The 20,762-nt window shown below is 52.1% G+C and overlaps 2 protein-coding genes across 16 annotated transcripts in view; one reads left to right on the top strand and one right to left on the bottom strand.

Annotated features, from left to right (window-relative positions):
* Positions 1-12,908, top strand: part of PHF21A (PHD finger protein 21A) — a 192,289-nt gene extending 179,381 nt beyond the window's left edge. For 12 of the 15 annotated variants that reach the window (XM_060303276.1, XM_060303275.1, XM_060303274.1 and 9 more), the window contains 4 exons: positions 4,669-4,824; positions 6,111-6,186; positions 6,585-6,688; positions 8,021-12,908. In XM_060303276.1, coding sequence (XP_060159259.1) covers positions 4,669-4,824; positions 6,111-6,186; positions 6,585-6,688; positions 8,021-8,290 — 606 coding nt within the window. In that variant the 3' untranslated portion in view covers positions 8,291-12,908. Of the gene's footprint in view, positions 1-4,668; positions 4,825-6,110; positions 6,187-6,584 lie in introns of all 15 variants that reach the window. The other 3 variants (XM_060303285.2, XM_060303286.2, XM_060303288.1) reach the window with 2 other exon arrangements.
* LARGE2 (LARGE xylosyl- and glucuronyltransferase 2) lies at positions 12,882-20,082 on the bottom strand. The gene is made up of 15 exons (XM_030864587.3): positions 18,443-20,082; positions 18,189-18,348; positions 17,989-18,104; positions 17,564-17,646; positions 17,261-17,384; positions 16,840-17,011; positions 16,608-16,712; positions 16,011-16,123; positions 15,816-15,941; positions 15,562-15,717; positions 15,275-15,435; positions 14,580-14,858; positions 14,083-14,232; positions 13,785-13,980; positions 12,882-13,530 (listed from the first exon to the last, which is right to left on the bottom strand). The coding sequence occupies exons 2-15, from the start codon at positions 18,283-18,285 to the stop codon at positions 13,321-13,323; spliced, it is 2,088 nt and encodes a 695-aa protein (XP_030720447.1). The 5' UTR covers positions 18,286-18,348; positions 18,443-20,082; the 3' UTR covers positions 12,882-13,320.
* Positions 20,083-20,762: the final 680 nt, after the last annotated feature.

The raw sequence follows: 20,762 nt of genomic DNA on the forward strand, positions 1-20,762 counted from the left end.
ATTCGCCTGTGAAGCCATCTGGTCCTGGGCTTTTGTCTGTTGGAAGATTTTTAATCCCAGTTTCAATTTCTCTGCTGGTGATTGGTCTGTTTATATTTTCTATTTCTTCCTGGTTCAGTCTCAGAACGTTGTACTTTTCTAAGGATTTGTCCATTTCTTCCAGGTTGTCCATTTTATTGGCATAGAGTTCCTTGTATTAATCTCTCATGATTCTTTGTATTTCTGCAGTGTCAGTTGTGCCATCTCCTTTTTCATTTCTAATTGTGTTGATTTGAGTCTTCTTTTTTTTCTTGATGAGTCTGGCTAAAGGTTTATCAATTTTGTTTATCTTCTCAAAGAACCAGCTTTTACTTTTATTGATCTCTGCTATTGTTTTCTTCATTTCTTTTTCATTTATTTCTGAGCTGATCTTTATGATTTCTTTCCTTCTGCTAACTTTGGGGGTTTTTTGTTCTTCTTTCTCTTAATTGCTTTACGTGTAAAGTTAGGTTGTTTATTTGAGATGTTTCTTGAGGTAGGATTGTATTGCTATAAGCCTCCCTCTGAGAACTGCTTTTGCTGCATCGCATAGGTTTTGGGTCATCGTGTTTTCATTGTCATTTGTTTCTAGGTATTTTTTGATTTCTCTTTGATTTCTTCAGTGATCTCTTGGTTATTTAGTAGTGTGTTGTTTAGCCTCCATGTGTTTGTGTTTTTTACAGCTTTTTCCCTGTAATTGATATCTAGTCTCATAGCGTTGTGGTCGGAAAAGATACTTGATACGATTTCAATTTTCTTAAATTTACCAAGGCTTGATTTGTGACCCAAGATATGATCTGTCCTGTGCATTTATTATTTTTAAGGCGTTTGCAAAATTGGCTTGGATTTTAGAGTGATCACTGTGTCTGACAACGGAGAAGAGACTGTGGGGAGGATAGGATGGGAGCAGGAAGACCAGTTAGGAGGCTGTTGCAGTCATCCTGGGAAGAGCTCACGATGACTTGGCCCGATTGAATGGCGGAAGTAGAGATGGAAAAAACTGATGGGGTCTGCATATATTTTGAAGAGCCAGCAGAATTAGATAAGGGGATGTGAGAAAAAGAGAATAGCCAAAGGTTTTGGCCTAAACAACTGAAAGGATAAAGCTGCCATTTACTGGAAGATGAGCAGGTTTGAGGAGGGAAACCAAGAGTTACATTTTGTGCACATCCCAGTTCTTTTGTGAATTACAGAGCTTGTCTTTAGGATCATCTTCAGGTAAAATCCCTTGAACTTGAAGCTTCTTAGTACTTAATAATTAGGTCTACCCCTCTCCAAAGAGCAAAAGCATACCGTATGCACATCCTGAGTTACGGTTCCAGAAACAACAAAGGAAGTGTCATCTTCGGAGGACCAGGGTCATAGAAGAGTTCTCGGGCAGGTTTCCTTCCTTGGACAATAGCTAGTGGCTACAGACCCAGTCTTGCTCTCAAGATTCAGCATTGGTTTTTGGCATTAGTGATTGACACAGGTTTTCTACCTGTCCTGTTAATGAGCACCAGGAGTCCCTGTCAGAAACTTTGTTTGCACCAAAGATTATCTCCGTTTTCCTCAGTTGAAGCATTGCCGAGGTATTGCCAGCTCATGGCTTCCTGGTAGGGATCCTTTGCAAGGCGATGCACAGATGCTGGGGAACAGATGATTGTGGGTCTGCAAGTGAGTGTCTTCCCTAAAGATGTTGTTTTTCCTTTTTGTGACTTTTGGCTGAGGAGGTTTATGATTTTCTTTGAGAGACTGAACCCGAAGGATCCACTCGGATCAAATCACCAACTAAATGCTTTTGCCAGGTTTCCTCTTAAAATGGAAACTTTGTTCTTTTCAGGAATCGAAAGGTAAAAGAAAGCTTTTCTAAAACCATTAAATATGTTGAGAACTTTCTCGGTTAAACCTAGTGGAATGGATTTTCTTTAAAGATAATTGACTTCTACTTTTACAGTGTCCCAACAGTGGCAGTGATTAAAATCAACACACAGGGCTCTGTGTTTGCTGCTGGGTAGCGTAAGCCCCAGCAATGTTAATTAAACAATCACAGTTGAGAGGCAGGCATTTCCTGGGGATCAGTAACCATCTAGAAGGAGCTGGTAATATAAGACCCAGCCGGTCACTAATCTTTAGGATGTATCTTGTTGCCACTATCATCATTTTTATGGGAAGGGAAGATATGTTGACACAGTTATAAAATTTGTTTAGCAGATGATGAAGTTGCAATTGATACAGCCAGGGTGTTTCCAAAAAACATACATCTTTAGCTCCCAGCAAAGGATTGTGGGTCAGCCATCATTCAACTTACTATTTGGTTTATGGTAGTAATTTGGTCAGTCACCAAAGCCTAACCCTTTGGACCTGGTGCAGCAACTCTGTGGGACTTCCTCTGCTCTCTTTAAGCAAAGAACCAATTCTGCGTGGATGAAATACATATCTTGGCATTTTATATTCATTTCTTTGGGCAGTAGTTCTCAATCTGTGGTCTGGGTATGATACTGAGACTTACAGGGGGTCAAAATATAAAATATAATTTTATGTATTTTAAAATATAATATCAATCAAAATATAAAATCAAAAATATTTTCATGATAATACCAAAATATTCTTTGCCATTTTCATTCTCATTTTCTCAAAAGCAGGACAGTGGGGTTTTCCAGGTACTACATGATAAGTGGTGATAGCACTCTGAGGGCTAACTGAATGTGCCCTTGTGTGTTCTTGGATTTTAACATTCTTCAATACATGATTTTTGTAACTTCCTGTGATTCTGTTATTTATTTCAAAATAAAAAAGTTTTAAAACTTCTAGTACAATAAATAGCAATAGATTCAACTCACCTAAGCAAAAGCACTTTGAGGTGGTTAGTAATTTTAAGTGTTACTAAGGGGTCCTGACACTGAAAAGATTATGAACTGCTGCTACAGGATATGTAAATAGGATAGAAGTTTTCTTTCCTTTAGGAAATTGAAAGAAATTATTTAACCTTTATTTTATGTACTCTCCACCTTCCACTTCCTGATGTTCTCCTTACTCTGGAGCAAAGGAAAGTGAGCAGAGCTCTTTACCCAACAAATAAGATAGGTATTTGGAATAAGATGTCCAGTTTGTCTCATTTACTTCATCAGTGATAATTGTACCTGTGGTTCGTGTAAAAGAGTTTCTGAAGCCATAAAATTATTATAAACTTATTAAAGATGCAGACTTACAACATGGGGCGAAGGTTCAAAAAAGACTAGGTCTCTAGAGGAGAGCCACCCTCAGGCTGATTTTAAGAAGAAAGTCACAGTTAATCTAGGGATGAAACCTTAACATCTTTCGGTGCCTTGAAGTTACACTGTTAGGCTGCATTCTTATGTAGTATTCTTACACATGTACTAAGTATCTTATTTTTTGACTGCCCAGAGGTAACATTGTCTTACTAAAAGAGATTAACATCCATCCACACTTTGAAGTAGCTTACAACTTTTTGCAGCCAGTTTTCTGGGCCACCAGATACCCTAGATATGTAGATACTGCCAGATAGTTCCTTTCCTTTCCTTTGGATAGAAATAGTAGGTCTGGGAAGATATGTTCCTTTCAGCAATCGTGGTTGAAGGGTTATATCATAGAAAGGAAGAACTGGGCATCGCTTTCTGTATCATTGCTTCTTGTGCAAAATTTCTGTATTAGGCCTTCTGTCAGAATAGCCTGGAATTCTAAAACAACACATTGGAAGTGAAAAGGCCGGGGTCTCCTCCAAGCTGAGGTGCTGCCTTGTTAGTTAACCTCTGGCCTGACCCTTCAGTCTTCCCTTTCCTGGTGTCCTTATCAACAGCGTTAATCCTGTTTAGAGAACAGGCCAGGGATTGACTTACTGAAAAACACCTCTTTAATACCTCGTGTTTTTTTAATATGTTCTGTCCAAATTTTAAATAGATCTGCTTTTTTCTGATGGTGCCTGTTGTTGAGAGGGCTCCCACAGACTCGCCTGAGTACCAGAACCATCACTCATGGAGGCGGGAGAGACTAGCAGAGTGCACTTGGGCTGCTCTTCTTTATCTATCTGGTGAAGCATTTTACAGGGAGGAATAAAGCCTCCCGGAATAGAACGGTCCATTGAACAGCAAATGCCAAATACTGGTTTTAAGAGAACACTCTCAGCTGTTTGGCTTTTTTAATTCTTCATGTTAGAAAACTCATAGGAGTTTACTTTGCTCCTGACTTAATACTTTCCTGTTTGAACTTTGGCTATAGTTTTTCTCCCAGAGCAAGTAAAGAGTTTAGCGAAAACCTCCATTTCTTGTCTGTCTTCTTTCCCATTGATGATGGGAAATGATGAATGGATTTCAATGTCTTTAAACTTTATGATTTGTGAGTTGGACTGTACCAAAACTTAAATGCTGAGTTATTACCTGTAAAGCTAATTTTGGCCTAGGTGACCCCACAGTTACAGTTGCTTGTAAACTCTACTTTAAGGTTAAGAATACTAGCCCCACCTGGGGAACCTCAACTCTATAGAGCAGGCTTGCACCGTTGGTAATTTCTGCTTTTCTTGAACACTCTTGCAGTGAGTTGGAGGGGCACAGCTGATTGTCCGAAAACATTTATATGTATCCAGAATGTGCACGTTAACATTCCAATTTTACCTTTTTGTCCTTTCTCTTACCTTTCCTCTCAATTTCATAGGGTGATATCCATGAGGATTTTTGCAGTGTTTGCAGAAAAAGTGGCCAGTTGCTGATGTGTGACACGTGTTCCCGTGTATATCATCTGGACTGCTTGGACCCTCCTCTGAAAACGATTCCCAAGGGCATGTGGATCTGTCCCAGATGTCAGGACCAGGTACTGTGGGTGGGTCAGAAAGGGTGAGGGACAGAGGAGGAGAAGGACCTCCTTTCCCCTCTAAGCTGAGGGAATGGCTGAGTCTCTTTCCTCTCCAGTAGTTCTCCGAGCCACATCTGCCCTGTTCACAGCACAGCACTCACCCCCACAGCATCCCTCCTCTCAGAGGTTCTCTGTTCATGAGGCAGTGACTCATGTACAGGTGGAGAGACCCTAACTGCTTCCCTCTATCTGAAATGACTTATCTTTTCATTACCTTTACCCTTAAAAGTCCATAAGACTGTCTGCCTCATTCTCTAAAAATGGTCCAAACTCAGCATATGCTTGAAACTCTGGAAATAAAATCCTTAAAGGGAACTGCCCAATTGATCATTTAATTCAAATAAGAGCAGTTTTACTTTTAACCTGTGTCATCATCAGGATCAGAGAACTAACTATAAAAGTACTGTCTTAATATTTCATGGATTTGAAAGAAGAGAAAGCCTCTTCCCTTCCTTTTCTGTTTAGTTTCTGATTTTTTATTTAAACTATCCATGTATCTTTATGTCTTTATGTTTTTATTATAAGCTGTCTTGAGACCTTTTTGGAAGTAGGCAAAAGTATAAATATTACATAGATAATAAGCCCAGTAGCTCAGCAAGCTTTGGGGTCCTGCTCGGTTCTTTGGAATCCTGAGTTGAGGGAATTCTGGTTTTCCCCTTTAAATCTTGGTCCTCACCCTTACTGTCTCCATGATGTAGCAGAGACAGTTCTCTCTGTTCTCTTCCTGATGCTGCTTTGTGACCCTCTGATAATCTTCTACTCGGGGTCTAGATTATACTTCAGTACTTGGAGCTGATACTTAATTTCCTTGGTCAGGCTGTCTTTGAGGCACATATAAGCTAAAATTGCGACAGGCAGCCCATGTCGGGTGAAGGACGAAGCTGCCAGTGGCTGCTGCCATTAGGCAGACCTGCAGCTTGTGTGCTGATGTTTCTGATGGTTGGGAGTAGTTGGGGGTCGTGTAGCAGGCATGAAAAGATGGGAATGCCTAGCCAGCTCCGAGCCTCTTTCTAAGCCAGGGCTCAGGTGGCTTGGCTCTTCCTGCCATTGACCCTCATTCTTTCAGGCTGATAAACTGGGACTTTGTAATCCAGAAACTATAGACCAGGGTTTTGCAACACTGCCACCGTAAATCCTTCCTGGATTTTGTCTGCCAATAGCTACAGACACTGTTGCTTGTTACTACACAGTGGATGTGTGTTTATATATCTTTCTCAAGGGTAAAATTCTAAAAATCTTTTCAGATGCTGAAGAAGGAAGAAGCAATTCCATGGCCTGGAACTTTAGCAATTGTTCATTCCTATATTGCCTATAAAGCAGGTAAAGAATTATCCATACTGCCTTTTGTATAAGCCTCCCTTTGTTTAAAAAAAAAAACAGACAAGTACTAGGAGACAGTATTTGTTTTGTTTTCAAAAGGAACTATAAAGTTAAAAATGAAAAGCTTTTATTGAACGAAATAAAAAGTTTGTTGTAGCACTTCCTTGTGGGGGAAAAATGAGAAGTGATATTTATGTAAAGCCAGGCCCAAGCCAGGGACAGTTTTCTTAGCGTCCCTTTACATATAAAAGGGAGAGTCTTAGTGGGCAGGTTCTGTGCACTGGCTGTGGGGCTTGGGGAGCTTTGGGGAAGATATCTTCTTTAGCAAGCCTTCTGAACATGGCGGCCTTTTCAAAGAATTTATTGTCAAAAACAAGTTCCTTTTTCTTTTTTCCCAGCAAAAGAAGAAGAAAAACAGAAATTACTTAAATGGAGTTCAGATTTAAAACAAGAACGAGAACAACTAGAGCAGAAGGTGAAACAGCTCAGCAATTCTATAAGTGTAAGTAAACCTCATGCTTTCGGTGAGAGGTACAGAGGTACAGAACTTTCTGTGTACATAACAGTACGTGTGGCTCTCAAGCGCTGATTCATTCCTTCAGCTTATTAACACTGTTAACCTGGGTGGTTGCAGTTTGCTTCCAGTTAGAGTTCGGCCCTCAGGTACAGGTGGCCATTTGGTATACGGTGCCTTAGCCAAGCTCTGGAACATCCTCTTGGCTTTGACCTGAGAGAAGATTTTCAGTCTTCTGGCTGAAGAGATCAAGTAGCAACTGCAGCAGCCTAGCCAGCACCCCTGCGTGCTCCTGAGTGTGTTTGGGAGGAGTGTGGAGCCGCCTGACACACACCAGGCCCCCGCGTGTAATTCTTCCCAGTCGCCCTAGCTAGTGGGTCCATCTGCATGGCTCTTTCCTCCCGCCCCTCTTCCATGCCCTGCTGATTGCCTCTCCAGGTTTATCTGACCAGCCTGAGGAAGAGCGCTTTCTAGAGACAAGTACTGGAAGTAAATACTACCCCGGCTGACCAGGTGGGAAAGGGGTTTGTGTTTGCAGCAGGGATTCAGAGGCTCCTCCTGACAGGAGCAGGCTTTCTTTTCCATTGAGTAGGTCCCCTTCTTGGAGTGAGGTGGCCTCAGCCCTCATGGACGCCAGGTGGTGCCCTGGACTTGGTGGCAGTCACGCTGTCTCTCCTCATCATACTGCCCGTGGCTGGCAGGTTTCACATCGCTTTTCCTGCCTAGAACAGAAGCCAGCAGGTGTGGGAGGCCAAGTACAAAAGGGCAAAAGACTACAAGTCCCTGACCAAGCAGAAGGTCTTCTGTTGGCTGCAGTCTTTGATTCTCCTAAATATCACTAAGTATCCCACCCCAGGCCCTGCCTCTAAAATCTTGCTGACCCAGTGATCCTCAGCAGGCCCTCAGACTGAATCCAGATACCACTGGCTCGTGTCTGCCCTGTAGAAGCTCAGCCCAGCCCTGAGCGTATCAGCGCCATTAGCAAGGTAGATGCGTACCCAGACCTGCCCAAACCAGCTGCAGCCCAGCTGGGAGAGCTTTTCCTTAATGGCTTTTATTTTGTAGTATTATAGTGGTAGTTCATGTTTGGTGTTAAGTCCTAGTGTCAAGTAGCGGGCTTTTAAACCACTCACTTGCCCTCTGTCTCTTGCCTCTTGGGCCTCCTCCTTCCCTTGGGTAGCAGCAGCCACTCCAGTGTGGAGCAGAACAAGGTCTAGGGGCCGCACACTAGTCCACAGGGATTCTTTTATCTGGAGAGGGCTGCCAGGCCTGTCAGAAAAGCCGGAGGCTCAGTGCCACTGCCCTTCTCATTGGCTGCAGAAATGCATGGAAATGAAGAACACCATCCTGGCCCGGCAGAAGGAGATGCACAGCTCCCTGGAGAAGGTAAAACAGCTGATCCGCCTCATCCACGGCATCGACCTCTCCAAACCCGTAGACTCTGAGGCCACTCTGGGGGCCGTCTCCAACGGCCCGGACTGCACTCCCCCTGCCAACGCCAGCACCTCCACGCCGGCGCCCTCCCCGCCCCCCTCCTCCTCCAACCAGAGCTGCACAGCGAACTGTAACCAGGGGGAAGAGACTAAATAACAGAGCCCTGCTAGGAGAAGCCACGGGATCCCAGTGGCAAGGAGAGCAAAACACTGAAGACTCTAGACAAGCAAAGCCGGATTTCTTCTGGAAAGTACAGAATTCTTTTGGTTCTTTGGTTCCAGAGAGAGAGAAGATGCTTGTGCCGGGTGGCACCAGAGTTTGCCAATTGATCCTTCTTATTCTGTGTGTACATGCAAAGACTGGACCACGCCACATGAAACCGTGCCAGCTGGAGGCTCTGGGCCAGCACCACGCCGAGTGGATAATACACTTGCTCTCCCTGTTACACGCCAGTGTGTGCCTGCGGCAGCCCCCACCACCACCGTGGGCTCGCTTTTGTTTTGTTGGGTGGGGAGCGGGGCCGGGCCGCGGGGTGGGGGGGAGCAGGTTCCAGACCCTTATTTGCTGAGCTGTTTGTTTAGGTAGAGAAGACAAGTCCAAAGAGTGCGTGGGCTTTCCTGTTTCTAAACTTTCACTACTATAAAACCAAAAAGAGGAAATCGAGATTTAACCAACCCCAGTGCCCAGAGGAAGGGATGGGGAGGGAATGGGAGGGTGCCGGGGTGGGGAAAAGTATATCAGATAAGCAGTATTTCATATTGTCTGGGGCGGGCACAGTGCACGGAGAGATGGACACCAAGAACAGCCACCGGGGTCTTCTCCGGAGCACTCCGCTCCCCCACCCCTCCCCAAGCTCCTTCCCTGCTTTGGCAAATCGGCACCGTCCGGTTACCTTCCCTCTCCAAGAACAAGCAGACCCAGGCCTCAGGTGGCCCTTGCCCGGGGCAGGGAAGAAGGGTGTGTGTGTCAAGGAAGGAAAAAAGGTGGATCAGTGATTTTACTTGAAAACAAGCTCCATCCCTTTTCTATATTTATAAGAAGAGAAGATCCTGAGCGAAGCAGCACGCGACCCAGGTGTGTGTGAATTGAATGGAGACGTTGCTTTTCTCTTTTTTTTAAAATTTTTGTTTCTGTTCTTTCTTCTTTAAAAAAAAGTTTTATTTTGTTGTTTATTTTACTTTTTTGGTAACAAAAACTAAAATAAGGAATAGAGAAGCTGTTTTTCAGGCTGACAGTCCAATTAAGGGTAGTCGAGACCTTGCATGGTAGAATAGGAATCATAGTGTCAGTGAGGTCCAGTGAGTCTGTGTGAGTCCTTGTGTCATCGTTCGGGGCACTGTTTTTTTATGCAAGGGCAAAAATCTTTGTATCTGGGGGAAAACAACAACAACTTTTTTTTTAATTAAAAAGGAAAATAAAAGAGATTGAGGTCTTCCTAGTGTTACTTAAATTAAGATCAAGGTAAGAAACATTGTAAAAAAAAATTACAAAAGTGCTATTTGTTTCCTAAAAACAGTGATTTCTATTAAAAAGGTGTCAGAACTGGAGAAAATGCTGTGTAGTTATAATTTTTTAGCACAGAACCTGCTGAACATGATGACATTTTGCTGTGTTTGTGTCTCAAGACTGGTGGGCTAGTCTCCATGATTTCTGTCCTCCAGACGGCTGCGGCCCTGACGAGCAGGGGCAGAGCTCTCCCACCCTTCTCCCCTGCTCAGAAAAGACTGTCCTGTCTTCTTGGTGCAGGGATCTGGGCTCCTGTTTCAGAAGCCCACATGGAGTGTGGATGGTGTCAGGGCCCTCCCTGTTGTCTCCTCGGGTTTTGCTAGAGCAGAAGGCTGGTGCCTAAATAAGATCCCTTCCTTTGGTGCTGCTCTTGGTCTTTCAGCCACCAGCATTTTGAGCGCCTGGGGGACAGCCTTGAAGGAAATGGCCACTGAAGCTCATTGGTGCGCACGCACCCCGGCTTTGGTGAAAGGGTGCAGGGGGCAGGCTGCATCAGCCCTTGGTGCTTAGAAAGAACAAGGGAGTGAGATGTCTTGAGGGGACATGGTGTCTCTGAGACAGAGAGCCCAGGGTGGCCTTTGTGTCTTCATGTCTTCGAAGAGAGGTCTGAGTCTCCAGCTGCTTTCTCTGCCTGCTGGCTCTAGTCGCCGGAGATGGGAGTTTACTCCACTTTGCCCGCCCACAAGCTTCCTGGGTGACCTTTGGCTAGAATGCGGTGCTTGCCTTGGCTTGGCCTGTCTTCTTCTTGAGAAAAGCGGGGTTCTGAAAGGCTCAGACCATTTCTATCATCTTGCCTTGTGGGAAATAAATTTTGTCAAGTGTGCGCTCCCGCTGGAGACCTTTAGCCCATTGCGCGCATCTGGCCACAGGAGGGAGGCGGGGGCTCTGCAACCCCCGGCACTCCCAGAGCATCTCTCCCAAGCCCGCCCCCTAAGGGCCAGAGTCTAGGAGGGGCGGAAAAGGGCCCAGTAGTTTCTCCCTCACCTAGTTAGGCCCAGAGAGACAGAGATGGATCCTGAAAGCAATTGCAACAGAGAAGTACTCCTTAGGTAAAACGTCTCATCTCTACCAACCATTTCCGTTCATCTTCCTGGGATGTTAGAAGAGGGGATTAAGAGGGGCTGCACAGGCCTCAGAGTCAGGACCTGGCTGCAAGGTTGCCTGAGGGGGCAAGAAAGGAGCTCCCTTTCCTCATGCAAAAACCCAGGTGCTATGTCTAGTCAGGGAGCTTTGGGAGATGCCTGGACTAGTTGGAGGAATAGTTGGCAGAGGTTCAGAGCCCAGAGGCGGGCTGTACGCCCTGTCTTGGAGCCCTCCCATTTGACTTGTCTGGGCCCAGAGGCTGGAGGTTGCCACATAATACCTATCCTCTTGAAAGCAGGGGGAAACTGTGATCACTAGAGGCCTTTGCTCAGAAAGGAGCTGCCTGGAGGTTCTTGGGGGTGGGAGGCAGGGCTAGGAATTGACCAGGGTTTTGCCAGCTGCTGTGAGTAGTCACACTCTGACCTTGCCTAGGGTTGGGTGTGGATTCTTCCTCAGGTTCAGACATAAGCTGTTGTGCAAGTCAGCGAGTATGGAGTAAACGAGGCAACGCTGCCCCCGAACCTGCATTCTGGACTCAAAATTCCCAAGCACCCCTTACTGCAGAGAAAGAGCCCTAGTCACCCAGTCTCCTCCTCCTTCACTGTCCTGCCAAGAGAAGACCCTCTCCGTCCCTCCAGACCTGTGGGGTCCCTGTGACCGCCTGAGACACACGTTCATGACTGCCCCACCGGAGCTGCCTCTCCCTCCCTCCCCCTTTTTCCCTTCTGCTGCTTTTCCCCGTGCCCCAGTGTAGCTGCTGACAGACACACCTGAGAGCAGCTGGCCTGCAGTCACTTCAGAGGCCAGGGAGCGGCTGGTCTGGCTCTAGGAAGGAGCTGCCCCCCGGGCCCTGGATCAGGACGCCCCTTGTCAGCTCTGGAAACAGTGAGGTCATGTTGCTGTCATCATCCCTGCTCATGTTCTTGCCAGTGTGGCCTGCGGGTCCTTTTTCTTTCACGGAGCCTGCTGGGTCTTGTCTCACCGCTGCTGAGCTCATCCAGAGTTCCGCTTTCTTCCTTCCTTATCGGGCCCTTTTGGCGCAAGCCTGCTGGTCGTGCCTGGCGGGGAGACCAAGCTCGGGGCAGCCCCTCGTGGGCCTTACCTGTGTGGGGCCTGTAACACGGCCGTGGCAGCCTCCAGCCGGCGCCATGTGAGTGCCCGGTTTCCCGACAGGCCCGCCTCTGTCCCCGCTGCTGCTTGGCTCAGGCTCGACAGGTGGTGTGCATGGGCGCAGTTGCTCACCCCACACGTCTCCTGTGAGGGTGGTCGCGTATCCTGCTCCCCTCAGTCTCTGCGTGTGCAGCTGCCTCTCCAGCCATCTCTGACACTTACTCTCTTGGGGCCAGTGGGGCCTGCTTGCGCTCTCGTGCCAACCCACGACTCACACAGCACACTCAAAAGTGGCTTCCTCCCTTCCCTCCCTTTTAGGGTTTGGTCTTTCTTATTTATCCAAAGGGCTTAATTTAGGAGACTTTTACCCCAAGGGGCAAAAGGCTCTTTGGTAGCAGGATGGATGGTGGCCCAGGTACATTTTCCAGGCCCTGGGTTCTCCAGATTCCATGGCTTCTCTTGGATGGAGGCAACCTTGCTCTGTCTAAAAGACTGGGGACCTCACCCCCAGCCCTCAGCTGGGCACCCTTGGCAGGAAACAGGAGACCCGTTCTCACCCTGACTTCAAGCCGTCTTCAGTATCAGCTCCTTTCCAGGAAGTGAGGGGGTGGCCTTTGAGAAGATTCCTCTTGGCCTTCCCACCAGAGTAAAGGGGAAGGAAGCTGACCCCGGTGGAGCTCTTGAAAATAGTCCTTGTAAAGGAAGAGCAGGGCTCACAAATTCACTTCACTCCCTACTCCCAAAGGCTCTTCTTCCCTGAGGACTCCACTGTCCCCTCAGCAGTCTCTGGCCCCTGCTCCTCTCTCCGGTGTCATTGGGTCCTCAGCCCAGGGTAAGCTGCAGTAAGGCAGGACAGGACGGGCAGCCGGAGGTCAGCAAGCTCTGAGCAGAAAAGAGCCAGCCAGCTCCCAACCTGTCTCTTGTCCAGGCCCTTTGTGATTTCAGTCTTGATAGAACTTGTATTTGGAGTTTTGTGCTTCAAAGTTTTTGTTTTTGTTTGTTTGATTTTTGTTTTGAGGGGGTGGGGGGGATACAGAGCAGCTGATCAATTTGTATTTATTTATTTTAACATTTTACTAAATAAAGCCAAATAAAGTCTCTCAGACTCATGGTGTTGGGTTTGGGGCAGGGGAGGGTGGACAGGACACACTCCAGTCCCGGCAGCCTCCGTGCCAGATTCAGCACCTCCCCAGGCTCACTTCCTCATGCCCCAAACCAAGAGGAACATGAAAAGGAACTGTTAAAACTTTACTTGTGAAAAAGGGGTGTCACAGGTGAGGATGCAGGAACCAGCCCCAAACCAGCTGGGGCAGAGGATCACTAGACCCCCAGCCATAGGATAGCAGCGAAGGGAGGCGCCGCCCCAGCCCTTCCCACAGAGACCATAAATAATTTAAATAGCAGGGAGGGTGGGGCGGCAGCAAGGTCGCTCATGTGTCTGCAGGGAGTGTGCTGTCTGCAGGGAGTGTGCGGGGGCAGGTGTGAGGTCAGGTGGGGCCTTGGGGCTGCTGCAGGGCGGTGAGGTATTTGAGGGCAGCAGCCCCATATCGGCGGGACAGATCCTGGTGGAACTCGTCCTTGAGGGCCTGTAGGCAGTCACGATAGGTGGGGCTGGAACGGAAGCGGGAGATGTCCAGGCTTGGGGCGTGCGGCAGGTGGATGACGAAGGCCTCCGGCAGCACCAGCAGCTCGTATTCCTGGGGGGTGGGGCACGCGGACAGTCGCTGCCTGGGCTGGGGGGAGATGGCAGCTCTGGGGAATGGGGAGCACATTTATTCGATAGCCGCTAAGAGCCAAAGTCAGGGCCGAAGGCAGACGGCTTTAGTTCTGCAGAGGGGTGGAATGCCCAGTAGTGCCGCCTAACGGTGCAGCGTGCCCCACTGCGGTATAATGAGCTCCCTGAGCCTGGAGGTATTCAAATCAAGGCTGGAGACAACGAAGTGACCCTTACCTGTGCATCCAGCTCCACGACGTGGGCCACCTTGTTCCAGCCGAAGCCCGCAAAGCGGGGGTCGTAGCGGGGGCAGTCACGTGGCACCACCACATAGGGCTCGTAGTCGGCTGCCCACTGCACGTGGTATGGGGCCTGAGCCTCTCGCCAGCGGGCATAGTCTGTGGGCGCGTGACCCCGGGGCCACTCATGGTACCTGTGGGGCAGGACAGGGTGAGGAGCCAGGCTGAGGCTAGGAGCTCGTGGCTGGAGGGGGTCAGTGTGGGGCACCCCAGGGCAGGGCAGTGACCTCTCCTACCTGAAGGTGTGGAGAGACCCAGCGTCCAGCAAGGCCAGCAGCTCGGCCTTGGAACTGGGGAAGCTGAAGCGGTAGTGCAGGGTCTCAAATGCGGGCACCACCAGAGCTGCCTTCCGCCCGCTGCCCAGCTCTAGCTGCTGGATGGAGGCCCTGAGGATGGAGCGCCCATGAGCAGGAGAGAGCTAGGAAGGCTCTGCCTCCAGCGCTGGGCCCAGGGGTTCTCTTTTATTAGATGTAGGACCTGACTTCAGGGGCCAGCTCACCCTGAAGCCCACTGGACACACGTGGAGCTGCTGCCCAGTGGGAGCAGGTCCCAGACTGTCACTCTCCTAGGCAGCCCAGAGAAACGACACGGCCCCCACCCAAATGCAGCCCCCATTTTACAGAGGACACTGCAGCCCAGAAGGGAGCAGGGACACGCTCGCCAGGGTCCTGTGGGTCTTCCCCCACCCCATCCACACCCATTCACATGCCGTTCCTCTCCCTCCTCCGCCCACCTGAGGTAGTCGTAGAGGGAGTAGGCAGGCAGGAAGTCAATGTCACTGAGGAAGACGTAAGGTGTGAGGGCCTGGGCCAAGGCCACGTTGCGAAGCTGGTTGATGGGGTAGAGGGGACCTTCACGGTACACCACGTGGTAGGCCACATCCTGCCGGGCGGAGAGCACCACCGAGGTCTCCACGAAACGCAGAAACTGCTGGGCCTCTGCGTCTGTCAGGTACAAGGCCAGGCTCATGGGGCCCGGCCAGTGCCTGCACAGGGCTTCCAGCATCTGCATCCTGGGGTGAGGGGAGTGGTCAGCCCAGGGAGGGCTGGGATACCTCCCGCGTTAGCTGCCACAGACACCCCCTCAAGTGACTTGCTGAGCACCTTCCAGGCTCTTGTTGACATGCTCTTATTTAATCTTCACGACTACCCCACAAGGTGGGTACTTTCTCATTTGACAGATGAGAAAACTGAGGGCCAGAGATATTAAGCCTTGCCCATGGTCCCACAGCTACGGAGGGGCAGTTCCAGACATCTGAATGATTCCCAAAGCCCAAGCTCCTTCCACCATCTCCGGTGTCTCCAACTCCTGGAACTCCTCAAGCATCAGGCAGTAAGAGCTCTTCCTTCCACCAGGTGGAACCCTCCTCTCGAAACCCCCAGTCCCAGACCACACCGTGCTCCCTGGGGCTGCCCTCGGCACCCTCACCGGTCCATGGAGAGCTGGGCCACCAGGGTGACATCGTGGGGCTGGGGGGGCGGTGGCCTGTGGGGCAGGAAGGTGATGTGCACACGGTGCACAGTGAGCTGCTGCCGCCGGAACTCAAAGCATGCGTCCTCCTCGTCCAGTTGCGCCAGGGCCCACTGCAACTGAGGGGATGGGGGAGAGGAGGACGGGCTGGGTGGGGCAGGCGGACAAGCCCCAGACAAGGCCGGGTCCCACCAGAGCAGAGGGGTAGAGCCTCCCCGAGGGAAGGGAAGGCGGCTCCCTTTCACCTGCTCGGCCCCAGGAGGGGGCGGGCGGGGGCACCCAAAGAGCTCTCTCCGCAGCAGGTTCCCATCGTACTCCAGGAAGGTCAGGTAGAGGTTGCGGAAGGATTCCACATGCTTGTTCTTCACGCGAAGTTTCTTTGGTGAGTTCCAGTGGATCACCTGGGACCAGGGAGGGCATCGGCGGGGGGATGGGAGCAGGGAACAGGAGTCCCCATCCTGGGCCCATCACCACCACTCGGTCCCCCTACCCCATTCACCTTGAGGTCAGACGCCTCTGAGTAGCAGCGCTCAGCCAGCGTGTGGTCTGACAGTTGCACGTTCCAGACGCAGGGCAGGGGCTGCACCAGCCACGGGTGCTCCTTGATTATGGCATTGAAGATGTCCTGGGCAGAGACAGCCATCACGTCTCGGCCCAGAGCCTGCCCCACCCCCCCTCAAAAGCTCCCCCAGACCTGGTCAGCCAGTGAGGTGGCAGGCAGGGTGAGAAGCTCCCGTGTGGCTGTCAGCTTCCACATCTGCTCCCAGCCAGCCTGCCGGAGCCGGTCCAGCCGCAGGAGGATCACGCCTGCTCATGGGGAGAGGTTGTCATGCCCACCTGGGATGACCAGCTTCTGGGGCCAGGGCTCAAGAAAGTGTCTTTTGAATGCTTATTTTGTGACGTGTTGGTATTTTCTCACTGTTCAGATGTGAGCATGTACTAGCTCTATCAGCAACTCATCCTCTTGGGGGTGAAGGGGAGGCAAAGCACAGCTTACAGAGCACCTCCACAACCATCTTCTCAAATCTGGTGATCCCAGGGCTGCTAAAGTCACCACCATTTAATGCATGAGAAAACTGAGGCTCAGAGGAACCGAGTGATTTGGCCATAGTCATTCAGCATGTACAGACAAGGGTGGAACTGTGATTTCTGGCTCTTCTCCCAGTGTTCCTTCTACAGAACCGTTCTTCCTGGGGGGTCTTCCAATCATTCTGTGCCCTAGCCAGCCCCTGGGGCCCAAGGACCAGTGGCCGCCCCTCCTGCCTCCCCCGCCCCCCCGAACTGTCCCCACCTGTGTTAAATCCCCGGCCCAAGGCAGGCCAGGGCCTGTGGTTCCTCCAGAGGTTGCCGAGGTACCAGTCGCTCTGGTTCTCCACGAGACCAATCACTTGTTTGTCTGGGAGGGGAGGGCACGAGGGAGCTGCCTGAGGCTGCCACTGGACCTCGGCTCAGGGCTAGGCCACAGGGAGGCCTGCATGGGCCAGGGAAAGGGGCTGACTGGGGTGGGGTCCCAGGCCTCTCACCAGAAAAGTGAGCAAAGAGTGCCCAGAGCTCTGCAATGTTGGAGGCAAAGGTGACATCTGTGTCCAGGACAATGACACGGGCCAGGTCAGGGGGCAGGGCGCTGGGCAGCACTAGCTTCATTAGCCCATAGAGGCCAGAGTAGTGCTTGTTGGGTATCCAGGAGACCTGGGGCTGTGGGTGGAAGGACAGGGCGTGAGCCTGCAAGAGAAGGGCCTACGAGTGCCAGAACATACCCAGGTGACACAGGGGGAAGAAGGGGTGGGCCCCAGGAGGGTGAGGGATTTGAGCTTCAGTAGATGTGATGGGACTGGAGGTCCCAGGCAGCTCTAACCTGTTCTCCCCGTGATCCCCCACAACCCTGGGAGGAAGCAGGGGGCTGGGGATGGCTGGGGATGGGTGCAGAAGGGTCAGGGCTCCTGCCTTGAGCTCATCAGCGTTGTAGAAGCTGATCTGGACAGCAGGCACCATCCACGTGTGAAAGAGCGTCTCCAGGATGTTCCTGGCCACGGCGTCAGTCACCAAGTGGAGGTGCAGTGGATTTTTCCTTCAGGAAGGACAAGGGAGGAAAGCTGAAGGCCCCAGAAGGAACTACACGGGAGAAACCCTACCCTTCGAGGGGCTCAGAAGTGGCAGCACCAACTTCTGCCAAGAGCTTTTCTGTACCCAGCTCCGGATATTCCTGCAACCACCTTCAAGGGAGGAGAGGGAAACTCCTGGCTGTACCTGTAGAAGAGCATGGACTTCACCAGGGTGATGACGTCTCTGCTGGAGTTATGACCCGCACACACGATAGCCACCTGCAAGAGCTGGGGAGGGGACACCAGGTCGGCAGCAGCCTCCTCCTCCCCTCGACGGTAAGGACCCATGGTTGGGCTCACCTGGCCCAGGGCAGTGTAGCCCCACCCGGCATCAGAGCTAGGCAGGAGTGTCGAGGGGGACTCCGCAGCGTGGGAGTACACCCCCTCATTTCACAAATAGGGAGGCCAGGCCAGGAGAAGGGGAGGTGCGAACTCCAGGCGCCCCCAGCTGGCCGGTCAGTGCCAGAACCCACACCAGGTGTCGGGATTCCCACAGGTGTCCAGGTCCCTGGGCTGGGGGCGCGCCGCCCCTGAGATTCCCACCGCCAGGGGCCGTGCGCACCTACCTACCTCGCACTTGGGCGGCCGCGGCCGCGGCGGGATGCAATCCGAGCCGTTGTGGCCCCCGGGGTCTGCCGGCGGGTCTCCGTCGAAGGCAGCAGTCCCCCGCGGCCGCGGCCGCTCGTCTGGAAGTACACGTGGCGTTAGCGACCTGGGTAAGGATCTCGGGTCACCCCCGCCCCCACTCGCCTCCCGCTCGCTGCGCTCACAGTCCAGGTCCCCACGGAACAGGAAGAAACCGATCACAAGCAGCAGCAACAGCAGTGCTGCGGCCCCCAGCGCCCGGGGGCGCCCTCGGGGCAGCATGGCTGTGGGCAGGGGGTGCTCACGGCGGGGCGCGACCCCGGGCTGTGGGCTCCATCGCGGGCCCTGTGGACCAGGGAGGGAGAGAGGAGAGTCAGCCTTGGGCGGTGGGGCCCGACGGCCACCCGATCTTCTCTCCCACGCTGAGTCGCCACCTCACCTGCTCCAGCGTCTTGGGGATCCCGACCTTACTCTCTCAGAAGACGGCTGGGGTGCAGGCAAAGGGGAGATGAAGGAGCAGGCCAGCCCGGTCGGAGCGGGAGCCAGCCCCGCCCCCAACCTGGGTTCAGGTTTCATCTCCGCTTGGCTGAATCCGAAGGGGCGGGGAGACCCCTCCCCGGGGTGGGGGGGAGAGGGAGGCCCCGCCCCGCCCCTGCCCGGGCTTACGAGGACCCCTACAGTGGGGGGACGAAACCCGGGAACCCTCAGGATGGCTGGAGGGCTTGGGGGCAGCCACCCAGGAAGGACCAGTCCCAACTACCTGCTCTGAGCCCATCCCCCTCTTCCCTGCCCCATCTCCTCCCCCGAACCTTCCCTTGCGGGAGGGGCCGTATCCCCAGACCCGGGATCAAAGGAGTAGCCGGAGTTAAGAGGGAGGGGGCGGGCTGGAAGGCCGGGCCTCACGGGTCCGGACACCTGCTCAGGGGGCGGGAGGCGGGGCCGGCCGAGACTCGCCCAGGAGAGCAGTGGAGCACTTGGAGTCCCCGCTTTCCTCCCCGTCTGCTCCACCCCCACTCAGTCCAGGTGCCCTGGCAGCATAAAGCGGCCTTGTGAAGGTCGCCTCCTGCCCGAGAGTTGGCGAGGGGCCTTACTGACTCAGGCGGCCTGGGCTTCCCGGGCAGGGCCGGGGATCCCCAACCCTTCACTAGACCGTCGTGAATGTGCCTGGCGCCCGGCCTGCATCTCTTCCTTTCCCCCCCGACCTTCCGCCCTGGAGGGGTTACGGACGCTCTGGGCTGCGAACAAACAACCACGGTTGACTGAGCGTGTATGCTTCTGTGCCAGGACCTATGCTGAGGTTCCACAGCCTCACTGCAGTTAACCCTCACATCAGTCCTGTGACACAGGCATGATTCTCCCCGCAGAGCTGAAGTGACCTGTTAGAACACCCTCTGGCCCCTCCTGCGGCTCTACCCTGCAGACAGAGTTTCAGAGCTGCTCCTCCATAAGGGTCTCCTGCCTTAGAAACTGCCCTAGAATCCTGCCTGGATTCTGTCAGATTCTCACAAGGTAGGCCTCTCCTTTCACATCCCTTGGTTTATATTGTTTTCCTAGCACTCCTTACAAGTTGACCTTATTGACTTGTTTATAGCCTATGTCTCCCCTAGAAGGTAGCTGCTCCCTGGACTGGGACCCCAGCACCCAACCAGGGCCTGTAAGTATGTGCTGAACATGGATGGGACTCACTGGACCTCACTGTGACCTGGAAAGGGTTTCAGGCTGTGTCCTTCAGCCCAGCTTCCAGCTATAAAAAATGAGGGTCTGAGAGGCCCCAGCCCCAAAAGAAGTGGTGGCAGAGCAGCCCAGCCTGAGACCCCCTCCCCGCAAGCCTCCTGCTCTGAGGCCAGGATGCCTTTCTCTGGGAAATGGGGAGTCTGCAAGGAAGGTCTGGCTTTGGGCCTTTGGAGGCCAGGGGCAGTGGTTACCATGGAGACTGATGTGGCTCCTCAAACATGTAGGAACTGAGAGGACATGAGGGGATGTAGGGTCCACCCATGCGTCTGGAGCTTTGAGCCTCCAGTCCCCTAATCCTCATCTCTAGCCTGGAGATGGGGTGGGTGTGGGTGAATCCCTCCCCAAGCCCCTCAACAGAGACTGGGGGGGTTAGATGTAAGAGAGCAGATAGGGTACAGGGGAGGGCCTGACCAGGGAGTTTGTGGAGGGAGCTGGGTCTGCAGAGTGACGGTAGTCATTCACAGTGCTGGCCCCACCCCTTTTTCAACCTTACCACTCAGGGGACATTGAGGTGCTGAGATGCTTGCTGGGCCTCCGAGAAATTCTTCTGGGGTGTGGAGGGGGAAAGCGAGATAGGCATGGGCATATGAAAGGGTGCTGGTCTTCTAGGCCCGAGACCCAGCTCTGCCCAGGACTTTGCTGTGTGACCTTAGACTAGTCAGGCCCCCTCTCTGAGCCTCAATGTCCACATCTGAGCTAGACCTGTCAGACTGGTCTAGCTCTCTTCCCCTGTGGTTCAGGGCAGAGTGAAGGAGGCAGGATCAGGTCCAACCTGCCCAAAGGCCCTTCAAAGCCCAGCCAGGTGACCAAATCCAGGCAGGGGCCCAGTAGGGCGGGGTTGCCCTGGGAACCTCCTGCACACATGGCCACTCTTTGTCTCTGAGACCTAATCAGGCACAGGATCTGAAGAGGAAATTCAGGCAGCCCTGCTGCTGCCAGCCTGGCTGAGCTCATGATCCCTTCCTTCCCAGTCCTGAGGGAGGGAAGAGAAAGAGGCTCCAGCCCCAGTGTCCCTTATATTCTGT

This window comes from Globicephala melas, chromosome 8, assembly GCF_963455315.2.
Source record: "Globicephala melas chromosome 8, mGloMel1.2, whole genome shotgun sequence".
Taxonomy (NCBI): domain Eukaryota; kingdom Metazoa; phylum Chordata; class Mammalia; order Artiodactyla; family Delphinidae; genus Globicephala; species Globicephala melas.